The 13558-nt window shown below is 41.3% G+C and overlaps 1 protein-coding gene across 4 annotated transcripts in view; it reads left to right on the top strand.

Moving 5' to 3' along the window:
- Positions 1 to 13558, top strand: part of TMEM245 (transmembrane protein 245) — a 104094-nt gene continuing 90536 nt past the window's right edge. For 2 of the 4 annotated variants that reach the window (XM_019946512.3, XM_073806360.1), the window contains exons 1-3: positions 2 to 636; positions 9959 to 10076; positions 11611 to 11712. In XM_019946512.3, the coding sequence (XP_019802071.1) occupies positions 43 to 636; positions 9959 to 10076; positions 11611 to 11712 (814 nt within the window). In that variant the 5' untranslated portion in view covers positions 2 to 42. Of the gene's footprint in view, positions 637 to 9958; positions 10077 to 11610; positions 11713 to 13558 lie in introns of all 4 variants that reach the window. The other 2 variants (XM_033858381.2, XM_019946513.3) reach the window with 2 other exon arrangements.

Below are 13558 nucleotides of genomic sequence, written 5' to 3'. Positions count from 1 at the left end.
CCCAGTACCGCCTCTCGGCAGCGGCGGCGGCGGCAGGGTACCATGGCCGACGACGGTTCCCCTGAAGAGCCGCCCAGTCCGCGGGGCTCCCCGGGCCGGGCGCCGCGGGTTCAGCGTGCGGTCGGGCCGGGCAGCAGCGGCAGCGGCAGCGGCTGCGGGGAGACCCCGCGGACGGCGGCGCTGGCGCTGCGCTTCGACAAGCCCATCAAGCAGGCCTTCTACAACACCGGGGCCGTGCTGTTCGTGTGCCTGTGCTGCGGCGCCGCCGTGCTCGTCTACTTTATCCTGGAGGCTTTCCTGCGGCCGCTGCTGTGGGCCGTGCTGTGCGGCACCTTCCTGCACCCCTTCAAGAGCTCGCTGACGCGGCTGGGCCGCCACTGGCTACAGCGCCTGCACCGCGCGCACACGCCCATCGTGCTGGCCGCGCTGCTGCTGCCGATCTGCTTCGCAGACTACGGCGTGGAGGCCCTGGGAGAGCAGGCGCTGCGCCGCCGCCGCCTGCTGCTGCTGCTCGGCGCCGGCGGCCCGCTTCTCTATGGCCTCTACAGCCTGGGCAGCTACCTGGGCGTGCAGGTGCTGCTGGCGCACGCCGGCGCGTTCATCTGCCGCGGGCTGGACTACTTCAGCAGCCTGTGGGTGAGTGAGCCTCGGCCCGGGCCCTGGGCGGTCCCGGCGAGCGCGCAGTGCCCCTCACCACACCCGCAGCTCGCTGGGGTGCGATCCTGCCAACCCCTCCGCACGATGCAGGGGCGGCCAGAGATCCAGACCTGCGCCGCAGGCAGTGTCCGTCTCCGCCTTCCTTCCCGTGCACCCTAGGAACTTGGCGCACTTCCTTCCAAAGTGCGGGTGTGGTTTGAAACAGTCTCCCCGTTCCCCGCCCCCGTCTTAACGGAACCACTTAGCGGGGCGTGTGCCCTGTGAGGAATCGCCGTTCCGCTTTGCAGGTAGGGGCTTCAGTGCATCGGTAGGTGGACATGAATTTACTCCTGGTCAGGGAGAGTGGGTCCTCCAGCATCTTAGTTCTGCTCACGTGGGACTTTCCTGGAAGGGACCTTAGAGATTCTAATCCAACCTGTCATCCTACAGATAGGAGAGGTGACTTCTTACCAGGCTAGGGCTAGTTGGGCACAAAGAGGGCACTGGTTGACGCAAGTTTCTCAAGTCCTAGAACAAATCTTTCTTAATAGTTCAGAGCTGCCTCTCAGTTCAGGTGATTTCAATGTACTTTGTGCCAGGCACCTACCTGGTTGCTGAGCCTCGGGGGCCTCTTTCTCACCACAGTCTATTCTTGGGAACTGCTTACATTGTGCAGGGACTGCTGTGCAACATTATCCTCCCGCCTGGATTACTTAGGCAGACTGGGTGAAGGAAAGGTATATTTGTGATTCTTGGATCATCTGAGCTTATTCTTAGAAAATCACGGAGCTTGAGAGTTGGAAGGGATTTCAAGCATAATCTAGTGACACATTTCCTAACTCAGACCAGATTGTAGATCAGTTAATGATCCAAATATTTCACTGGGGACTGTTAAAAACAAGCGGATGTTTAATGCATAAGAATGCTATTTCATCAGTAAGCAGTACCATTTAAAAATAAATGTATTCACTTTTGTCAGTGTTCAATGCACCTTGATGTCAAGTTGCAAAATAATTCCCTTTATCTGTCAAGCAAGGTTTTGACTTGCCTGAGGTTATTGGTAGAGTTGGTGATTGATTCCAGAACTCCTGTCTGCTTTTGCTCTATCCATACAACCTCTCAGTTCAAGTTAAAAGTTGATTGAGTATATTGTTAGGTACTGGGCTTTGTGAGGGCTTTAAACGGAGTAAGGTGCAGGCTCTGTGTTCAAGGTACATATAATCATATGTGAGCATATTCTTATGGAGATGACAGACACACAGATAAATGTTCATTACCCACCAATTATGGGCCAGCAGGGTATTGCAAGGTATTGGGGAGCACCTCATCCATAATTTTGGGATGCTGCTTGTGTGCGTAACTGCGAAGTTATCAGACAGAATCCTTGGCCTCCAAGAGGCCTGGTTATTTCAGTTGTGGTAGGAGGGAGGGATGTGGAAGCACCCTCTTTGACCTCCTGAGGCTTGGCAGGTTATCAGGTGGAAGTGATCCTACTCTTTCTTGCCTCCTTGCCTGGTGCTCTTCAGGAGAGGTTTCTGAGATCCGGAGAATGTGATGGTCCCAAAGTCGCTCAGACTTTGAACAAACCCAGGGTTCACTTTATGGAGTCCCAGTTCCATGTTATTTCTCCTTTACCTGCTGTTTCACAGTTCAGTTAAGTGGACTGAATGCCTCTTACATAGAAGGCAGAGTACTATATGCTGTTAAGAAATATAAAAATTACTATAACTTGATTCCTGTCCTCAAGAGATTCAATCTTGTCAAATTCAGACATATTTCTAGATTCTGCTAACATTTTTGACTGTTGATAATGCAGTTTACTGTAATTACCGTAGGCAAGACCAAGTAACATATCCACCAAACTGTAGGAAATTAGGAAAGAAAGCCCTAGCATATATGAACACTGTATTTTCATAGTAAAGTAAGAATTGAATACATGGGTAAATTGCCATGATTAGCAGAAACTGGGGCATTTCTGCCAATCCCTCTCAGATAGTGGAAAGAGATGAGGAATTGAATAAATGTGAAAAAGTGCCTGCCGCTCCGTGTATAGAGCTATGAATATCTTTTTACTGAAGATAAACCCCCCTTCCTTGTATTTTATTTACATACCCTTGAATGGGTTGTGGATGAGCAGAAGAGAAGTAAGGGCCAAGATTGATTAGGTTAGAAGAGGGGAAGGAAGGTCAAGCCAATTAATAATTTTGAAAAGGCTTGAAACTCAGCTGTTTGCCTAAAGCGATGGGGGCAAGGGAGGAAGGGGTAAAAAACCCATTATAAAAGACACAGTATGAGTTAATTAGAAGTGAGTAGGGAGCCTAAATTGAGGTTGATCTGAGTTGGAGAGGAGCTTGCGGCTGTGTTTTCTTGAAGCAGTTCTCAGGAGCGGGTGGTTGAATGGAGGTGAGCTAAAAGTGTACCTGGGAAGCGGAGACAGGGAGTGCTCACTGCTCAGTCAGGAGCGCTGATTAAGGCCTGACAAGAAGTGAAAGGTCATGTGACTGGGTAGGGCGCCCTCTCTAACTTTTCTGTCATAGTTCACAGCTGGTTTGGTTTTGTGAGCCCAAGAAGGGCTGCCTGTCATAGAAAAAGGGTCCTTATGCTTTCTAAACAACCTGTAAATTGGAGCCTGCTGCCACTGAGAGGTATGGCTGGGGGAGGTAGAGAGAAAAGTGAATTTAAGGAAATCTACGTTTTGGAGAGCTGACAATTCATGCATTTAAGATCCAGCTTTTGAGCATCTACCATGGACTGGTAGGCACTTTCATGTGTGTTATTTCATTCTCACAACAGTCATGTGAAGTAGGAGCGAGGAATTTCTCGTGTGAGATTTAGAGATTGATCTGTTCATTCTGTCAGTGAATGATACTCAACAGACCTGTCAGCAGTTGAAGGCCCTTTGTCATCAGAACCTTCAACAAAGATTTTTAAAAGCTTTCCCCCAATACATTGTGTTTATTTATTGATAGTATAAATTGATTTTAGTTTTCAGGAAAAAAAATAGAAGAATATCAGGATTGGACTAACCACGCATAGTCCCCCAAAGGCCCCTGGATTCTAGTCATCTAGAAACCTTGGTCATCTCTCTTGTCCTTGTATCTGTTATTTCCAAGTCCTATCCCGTCTTCCTTTGTAATGTCTTTACTACCTGTGTTTTCCTTTGTTACCAGTTTATCCTTCCAGTTCAGGTCCTGTTCACCTCACTTTGGGGTTCCTTCAGTCTCCTAGCTCTTTTCTGCTAATTCTCCATCCTGCTTGCAAGTGAAAGAGTAACCATCCATGATGTGAGCAATTTTTAAAAACAGTTTCAAATATATTAGACTATTGTGCTGACTTAGTGATGTCTAAACACTTAAAAAAAATCATCTGTTGCAGCAACCTCACATATAACTCAGTCCTTAGGGTCCTTGGCATCTTTCCTTGGTGTAGAGCTGTCAAGATAAACCTAAAAATCTAGCCTTCCTGCTCCACCATTTTTCTTTGCTGGGAGTGTTTTGGGTCTTTCTCTCTCCTTTAGTTCAGACTTGTTAGAACGTTTTGAAGACATTTACAGTTTTTGCAGTAGTAATAGATTTGTTTTCTCCATGGTCTCTGATCACATTGTTTCCACTTTACTTTATAAAGAAGCATGAAGTGGAAGGAACAGTGGCTGAAAGATAAGAGTGTAAATTCTAAACTGAGCTCTGTTAGTAGCTTGCTTTGTGACCTTGGACAGACCAGGGTCCGTCTCTGGGCTACTCAACTCTAGTTGCATGAAGTGTGGGGTTAGCTTGGATGATTTCTAAGGTTCCTGGATATTCAGTTTTACAGATAGATCCCCAGAGTTTGGTAGTACTGCCAGCAAGGCTCTTGGGAAATGCACATTAGCCAGCCGGCCAGGCCTACTCCTGGGATGTTTTACTTGCTTGGCAACAGTAAGGAGGAAAGTTTCTGGTACTTAGGTTCTTTCTCAGTTAAATACTTTGATTATAAAAGAGTCTTGACTCTTAAGTTGCCACACCATGAAAGTTTTCAAATTAGAATAAAGGAGAATGAAGTTTTTTTTTTTTGCGGTACGCGGGCCTCTCACTGTTGTGGCCTCTCCTGGTGCGGAGCACAGGCTCCGGATGCGCAGGCTCAGCGGCCATGGCTCACGGGCCCAGCCGCTCCGCAGCATGTGGGATCTTCCCGGACCGGGGCACGAACCCGTGTCCCCTGCATCGGCAGGCGGACTCTCAACCACTGCGCAACCAGGGAAGCCCGAGAATGAAGTTTTAAAGGAGGATGAAGTACCCGAAGCAGTAGCTGATGAGGGCTGTGGCTCCTTAAGTTGGGAAGAAATAAGTAGTTTTATTCTCTCTGTAAAAGACTTAGGAAACTGTTCTGCAAAATCATGCAATAGAAGCAAGCCAAGTTGCTTTTCCAGTTAATACCCAGATGACAATAAATAAAACAAAGACATAGTCTATAGGGCAAAGTCTACTTACGTTTTATGCATTTAATATCTTATTTAATCAGAAAAGTATATGTGGTCAATAAGTCAAATGAAAGGAAAATGTGATTGTTTATTAATTTGCTTTACTTGTGCTAAATAAATGTTGCCGGTTTTTATGGACAGTCTTAAGTATCTAGCACACATTGGTGCTTTAAAATGAGTATTGAATGTATATTTTGAAAAGATCAGACACATTGCTCTGAAGAACATAGTTTGGGAAAGTATGCCTTCTTCTGTTTAAACTGTGGCTCATTGATTTATTCCTGGAAGAAAATTCATACTTGAACAGGTTTTCTCAGAGACAGAAATAAAAAGCTCTCATAAAGGCACACTTATAGGAATCCATACTGGAAATTATGTATGAAATTTGAATGTACACATCCTTATTTTCAGTAAGTTAAAGAATATTTAGCGATTTAAAATATTGACTCAAGTAGAACATGCTTGTTATATATATAAAAAAATTTAAGCAGCATGTAAGTTTACATGGTAAAAGTGAATTGTCTCTTTTCTCTTCCCACTGTATAGATGTTACTGTTGTTAACTGGTGAATAGCCTTCTAAATTTATTTCTACACCTATGTGAATGTATAAAGTATAGGGGTTTTGTTTTTTAAAACAAAAATTTTATATATATATATAAAATTCTCTTTCTTTTATCATTGCTCTTTCATTATCATTGTATTGTGGATATCTTTCCTTGATAGTACTTTCAGATATACTTCTTTCTTTTTAATAGTAGTGTAGTCTAAAGTTTTTTTTTTTCTGGATGCCTTTTAGAAAGTGTTCCTACCAAATTATTTTAGCACTGAATTTGTATTAGTATCTGATAAACATTTTTAAACATTGGTAACTGTAAAATCATTATGGTTTAATAGAAACTTTAAAGTGTTTTTATAAATGGCCATACTTTTTCAACTAATAATATTCTGTGAAGTTTTTCTGAGGAAACTCTTGAAAATACTGAAAAAAAGTCAAAAGATTTTTTTTTTTAAGTAAAGACATTTACTATTTATAAAGATAATACTACTCTTAGAAGAAAATTCAATGCTTGAAGTATAAAGATGTGACTTACCCCCTGAAATCCAACCATTCAGAGACAATATTTTTTAACATTTTGGTGAGTATATTTTCACCATTATAAATGTGCATATGCATAAATTTACACTGTGTCATTGAATAAAGTTATTTATCACACTTTTGAAAGTCTGAATAATTATTTCATTTTTGGAGATCCATAATTTAAACAGTCTCCTATAAAATGACATTTAATTTGTTATATTTAATTTGTTTGTTTAATATTTTAAACTGCCACAATGAACATTTTTATATCTGCACAGTGTGTAGTTCTTCTGTAAACCAAATTTGTAGAAGTGGAGTTGGGGAGTATATTTAATAAGTTGCTATTTTAAACTGAAATGAGGTTATCTGTGAGTTTCAGGTTTACTGGGTGAAAACACATACCTCTCTTTAGATCATGAGTTTCTTTGAAAAAATCTGAAGTATGCAGTCTCTCATTTTTTTCCTCTCTTTGCGAGTGATACTCGTTCCTTATGAATACAGATAAGAAACAAAAACTTCTTGAAGATTGGTTGAAAAGTATCATAGGCATAAAATCTGAAAGTATATCCTTCTGTGATCCTCTAGTTCAGCTTCTCACTGAGGGCACACTCTCCTACTTTGTCATGCCTGACTTCCAGTCAGCTTTTGCTCAGACTTTTAGCAACGGTAGGTAGCTCATTCCCTTTTTAGACATCTACAGTTTATTAGAAAAATTTATTATATAAAGCTGAAATATGTTGCTTCCTAATTTCCACCTATTATTTCTGCCCTCAGAACCACAGATAATTAAGTCTGTTCCTCTCTCAGATGACATTTCCCCAGCTATTTGAAGATAGCTATCAAATCTTATTTCCTTCTCTTTCCTAAGCTGAACAGTTTTTTCCCCCAGCTGTATCTGTGTCTCCTGTGTTGTGATTTCCATTTCCTTTCCCAGTCTGAATTTTATTGCCACTGTGGTTTGATAGTGTAAGTCACTGAAACAATCACTTTCCCTGATGTATTGTACTTTTATTAATAGGCATTCATGTCAGTTACATTTCTGACCGGCTATCCTCTTCCCATTCTATACTCATATAGATGAGTTTTGAACCTAAAAGCAGAACTTTGCATTTCTCTCTGTTAAATTTAATCTTATTTGATTAGCCCATTGTTCTAATTTCAGGATATCTTTTTGAATCATTTATATTGACTATTCCCAATTTTGTGTAATCTACAAGTTCGGCTAATATGCCTTCTAGTCTTTCATCTAAATTACTGACTACATGTTTAATAAGGCAGGGCTGATTACCCCTGTGTAGCATACTGCTGAAGACCATCCACTTGCTGAGGATCATTTTCTTTTTAAATTTCAGCAGTTTGTAGTCATCAGAATCAACTGTTTTTATTTTCCCTTGTGAATACTGGAGCAGCTTTTCCTCTTTATTTTTCTGGCACTACCCTTTATTCTCCTTATTGTTAAGAAAGCGGATTCTGGAGCCAGGTTCCTGGGTTCTAATCCTGACTCTGTCACTTCTTTTTTTTTGCTTTTTTAAAAAATAGTATCTATTTATGTTTTATTTTTTGGCTGCATCGAGTCTTAGTTGCAGCATGCGGGATCTTCGTTGTGGCATGCAGGATCTTTTGTTGTGGTGCATGGGCTTCTCTCTAGTTGTGGCGTGCAGGTTTTCTCTCTCTAGTTGAGGTGCGTGGGCTTAGTTGCCCTGCAGCATGTGGGATCTTAGTTCCCCGACCAGGGATTGAACCCATGTCCCCTGGAGGCAGGAGGACAGGGTTCTAGAAGAGAGACTTCTGACTGATTTCTCTTCCATCTTTAAGATACTGATTGGGTGGTATCCTTTCAAAGCTTTTTGGCCTTGGCTGTCTTTCTACCTGGATTTTCCTCCCGTCTCACTGCCTGTCCAAGGCTAAGTCCGCTGCCCCAGAGGCCTTGAACCCATCTTTCCCGACTCTGTCACTTTTTAGCTGTGTGACCTTGTGCAAGTCACCTCTCTGAAGTATCAGTTTCTTTCATCTCTAAAATGGGAGTGATAATGGTACTTTTTTCCTGTGGTTATGAGGATTAAATGAGTTCATGTATTTAAAGTATTAGAACAAGGCAAAGTGTTACATAAGTGTACTGTTACTACACTCAGATTTTGTTCTGAGCTCTACAGTCATATCTCAAATTCTCTAAATTCCCAGGGTTAAATGTGTATGGTCCTACAAGCTTGAACTTTTTGGAAGCAGCTGTAGTCTCACTTCCCATGTGCTCATATATCTGGGGCTTAAGATCTCTTTAATATTTCATCTTATTAGTTGCTTGAAGAAAAATATTTTAATATCCTTTTCATTATAAAAGAACTAGTGCTCATTAAAGGCAATTTGGAAAATATAGAGAAAAGGAAAAGAGGAAAACAAAATCTTATCACCTAAATACAACTTTTTAGTACATTTCCTCCCCCGCCTCCACCATACAGTAGATATACTCATGTCACATGTGTTTTTTAATTTTGCTTTTTCCTTAATAATATCTTAGGAATATTTTAAGTTATATAGTCTTTGTTTAAAAAAGCCTGTTTTAATGATTGCATAACATTTTACTGAGTGACTCATCCAGAGCTAACCACTTCCCAGTTATTGAACTTTTAGGTTATCAGCTTTTCAGTGTTCTAAATTAGTCTGTGATGAGCTTCTTTATTTTTAACCCTTTTTCAGAATTTATCATTATTTAGTAAGGTCCCAAAGCTGAATTCTCAGGTCTGAAGCTATAAACATTTTTAAGACCCGAAGAGTATTTTGAAGATATGATCAAAATAAAGTAGGAGGTAGTTTTTTTCTGGCTTTTGTAGTAACCATATCAGTTCCTTTTTCTTCACTCTCTGAATTACAGCATAAAGTCCTTTTTTTGTTTTAATTTGCCTATTTGTTTTCAAGGTTCAGGTTGTTTTAATAAATTCTTGGTGCTCATTTGTTCTAGGTTATGTATTCTTTCCATCTTTTGTGTGTGTTCTATTAAAATATGAGGTTATTAGAGAGTTTCTGTGTATGATGCTTTGTGATTAGTAGAGTCATTTAGTTTTACTGTAGGGAAAACTGAGGAGGGGGACCCTGGCTGGTTCTTCTGTTCTCAAGTCTCGCTGTTTCTTCCTCTGGTAATATTTTTTTCAGCTACACTTCTTCAACTGAGTATAACTCTGGACTCTAACCATCTGTTACCAAGATTATTTCAGCAGGGTCACACTTCAGCTGGCTGCCTTCTTTTTAGCTTTTAAAAAATTCTTTTCATAGTAACACCGGCTTGCGGGATCTTAGTTCCCTGACCAGGGATGGAACCTGGGCCCCTGGCAGTGGAAGCACGGAGTCCTAACCACTGCACCACCAGGGAATTCGCTCTTGTTTTTTCTTTTCTTTTGTAAATATTAATCTACAGAGAAAACTTTAAGAATTCCACAAGGTGAAGCGCTTAATTTAAATCCATGGCTTAAAAATTGAATATTTTATCGTAAGTATCTTTATGCATATAATAGTTTTTGAACTTTAACGTATCTTAAATTAAAACTATATTTATGTATTTTTTGTTAAAGATATTTAAATAATATCGCTGCATGGGATTTCAAACCTGTTTATTTCCAAACTTGATTTATCTAAGCAGAGGAGGAAAACGTATGCACACTCCTTTTAGCACCACCAACCGTCATCTGTGTTGTATCCACAGCTCTCATGCTATGTAGATGCTTGCAAGTTTTGTATAATTGTATGTTTATTGCATGTGTATTTTACAACTGTGTCTATATTTCATTTATTTAAGATCTGGACCTTGGTAGTTGGCTATGTGTTGACTGTTTCATTCAAGTGGAATGCAAGCACTGAACGCTACTTGAGAGCAGTGTCAATTCCTGTCTGGATTATATTGCTTTTTCATTTAGGTGGGTCCCTTTTTCTAAGAAAGTCTAGCTTAAGGTCAGCGGAGGCTGACCGTGTGAATCAAAGTGAATTTTTTGAAGTTTTATGTGTTGCGTTTAAAATTCTTTAAAATAATCCTTCAAAATATTCTGCCTTAATCTTTCATTAATCTTGAATGAAAATATTGTACTTTAAAATGTCTGCTTTTAATTATATGGAATGTTCATTTTCAAAAAGGTCTTTTAAAAATAAATATATCTTATAAAGTAGAGCACACTTGAACTTTCATGGCTCTTTCTGAGTGTCTTACTTAGGGAGGATATAGCTAAGCAGTCAAGGATGATAAGAGGTGCTCAAAATCATGTGAGAGAAACTCTTAAGGGAACCAGAGATGTTTACTCTCCATAAGAGAAGGGCACTGGGGCTGCAGGGGTGGGGAGGAGGTAGAGGTGAGGAAGGTAGCAAATACGGAAGCCGGTTTCAGGTATTTGAAGGATTGTGAAAGAGTGGTTTAAACAGATCTCTGTAGCCATTTGGGAGAGATGTCAGAGCAACGAGCAGCTTCAGAGAGACAAGTCTCTGTTCAACATAAGGATGATCAGTGTCAGAGCTGCTCAGAGTAATGAGTTCCCCGTTATTTGAGACTCTTCACTGTTAGCTGAGTGGCTGCCAGGATGTTGTAGAATGATTTTTCAGGGACTCATTTACCTCCAAGTCTTAACTATATGGAAACATCAAGTTCTAATTTAAAAACAAAATTCAGTAACCTAGAGCAGTAGGTAGCCTATTAGTAGTAGTTTTTAGAGCTACTTATTGTTAAAAATAAAATAAAAACCAGAGTTGGTTGAAAGTGTGTCTTTGCTTAGAGTCTGATACGGAACAAAGCATTACTCTCTAGCTCTGCTGACTTGGAATGCTAAAGGAGTTTCTCAAGAAGATCCCCTAATGTCTGATGGGACTCATTTAGAATTTGGGGAAGGTAGAGTAGAGGAGGGAGGCAGGCAGATATGTTCGTAAGGCTGTAGACCAACTCAGGGAAATGCAAAGGCTTTTGATCCTTGGCCACTTGTTAGCATTTTTGCTCTGTACACTGAGGATACATGAAAGCTTTTTGCCGTGCTCTTGTGGGCCATTCCACCCTTTCTTGAGAGGTAGAGTTCACATCCAGTGGTATTTCCGGGAAATCAAGTCAGGCACCATGACTTAATGTTCTGTGCCTGATGCAGGTCATTCGGGGGTTAAACAGGGGGTTTGATGGTCTTCAACACTGGATGTGCTTTAGAATGGACTTGATTCTTCAGGTGATACAAGCCTCTTAAAGGTAAGCTGGCACATACCCAACCCTTTAGACCAGGGCCTCTGAGAGCAGGGCTGGACTTCCTGAGAGGAGCCCTGAATTGAGGTTTCAATTGCCTTTTAAAAAATTTTTTCCCTGTGAAACAATTTTGTTATTAACATATTTGCCAGATTGTTCTGTCAGTCTACTAAACTGAGTCTTTTAAAGACAAGTGCTAGATTTTTATTTCACTAAAAATGTTAATTCTTAATAATTTGCAGCATCCTTGGCTGGCTCATGGAGAATTCCGGTATTCCTGGTTATTGTTTTCCTGATGTCTGTGGGCACCCTCTATGAAAAACAGAATGGAAAAGAGTCTTCTGGTAAGAAATACTGCATTCTATTAATATTACTCTTAAGAAGTATTTGGGAGAATAACTTTATTTAAAAAACATACTATGATGAACTGCTTTAAATTGGTGGTATTTTCTGAACAGAAAATAAATTTCTTTCAAATATTTTAGATGGTTAGACCATTTCCACCCCCTTTTTTGCATTTTAAATTGAGATTTAATTCATATAACATAAAATTAATCATTAACCTTTTTTTTTTGCGGTACTCGGGCCTCTCACTGTTGTGGCCTCTCCCGTTGCGGAGCACAGGCTCCAGACGTGCAGGCTCAGCGGCCATGGCTCACGGGCCCAGCCACTCCACGGCATGTGGGATCCTCCCAGACCGGGGCACAAACCCGTGTCCCCTGCATCGGCAGGCAGACTCTCAACCACTGCACCACCAGGGAAGCCCCCATTAACCATTTTTTTTTTTTTTTTTTTTTTTTTTTTTTTTTTTTTTTTTGTGGTACGCAGGCCTCTCACTGTTGTGGCCTCTCCCGTTGCGGAGCACAGGCTCCGGACGCACAGGCTCAGCGGCCATGGCTCACTGGCTCAGCCTCTCCGCGGCATGTGGGATCTTCCTGGACTGGGGAACGAACCCACATCCCCTGCATTGGCAGGCAGACTCTCAACCACTGCGCCACCAGGGAAGCCCCTCCATTAACCATTTTAAAGTGGCATTTAGTACATTCACAGTGTTGTGCAACCATTACTTCCATCTAGTTCCAAGACATCTTCATCACCGTAAAGGAAAGTGCTGTGCCCATTAAGCAGCTACATAAAGTTAGGTTATTCATTTGAGATCTTTCTTTTTTCTTAATGAAGGTATTTATTGCTATAAACTGCCCTCTTAGAAGTGCTTTTGCATCCCATAGGTTTTTTGTTTTTTAAACCCCATATTTGTTTATTTATTTATTTTTGGCTGTGTTGGGTCTTCGTTTCTGTGCGAGGGCTTTCTCTAGTGTGGCAAGCGGGGGCCACTCTGCATCGCGGTGCGCGGGCCTCTCACTGTCGCGGCCTCTCGTTGCGGAGCACAGGCTCCAGATGCGCAGGCTCAGTAGTTGTGGCTCACGGGCCTAGTTGCTCCGCAGCATGTGGGATCTTCCCAGACCAGGGCTCGAACCCGTGTCCCCTGCATTAGCAGGCGGACTCCCAACCACTGCGCCACCAGGGAAGCCCCTTCTCATAGATTTTGGTATGTTGTGTTTCCATTTTCTTTGGATCATATACTGTTTGATTTCTCTTTTGATTTCTTCTTTGATACATTGGTTAATCAGAAGTATTTTGTTTAATTTCCATGTGTTGTGTCCCACCTAACAAACCATTGCCAAATCCAAAGTCATGAATATTTACCCCTGTAGATCTTGTATCCTGCAACTTTGCTGAATTTGTTTAATAGCTTTGATAGTTTCTGTGACTTCTTTAGGATTTTGCATATATAAGATCATGTCTCTGCAAATGGAGATAGTTTTCTTACTTTCTAATCTGGGTGCCTTTTATTCCTTATCTTGCCTGATTGCTCTGGCTGAAACTTCCACTACAATGTTGAATAAAGATTAGTCTTCTTTAAAAGATTATTTTAAAGATTATTCTTTAAAAGATTATTTTAACCTTTTAAAATCTTTTTTTTTAAAGATTGTTTTTGAGGTACCCTGGTTGCACGTGGCCTTTATCCAGAGCGCTTTGTTAAACATACAAGTTTCTAATAAGTTGTACGGGGTTTGTGGTGGGGTGGGGTGCAGGGGCAGATATCGTCACTGTTCTGAGATCATCAGACTGGACTTCTAGTTAGCCAGCCATGTGGAAATGGCTGTGAGCAGAGAGGTAGGTTTGAAC

Source organism: Tursiops truncatus, chromosome 6 (assembly GCF_011762595.2).
Source record: "Tursiops truncatus isolate mTurTru1 chromosome 6, mTurTru1.mat.Y, whole genome shotgun sequence".
Classification (NCBI taxonomy): domain Eukaryota; kingdom Metazoa; phylum Chordata; class Mammalia; order Artiodactyla; family Delphinidae; genus Tursiops; species Tursiops truncatus.
The sequence above is the reverse complement of the archived record's forward strand: the minus strand, read 5'-3'. Positions and strand labels throughout refer to the sequence as shown.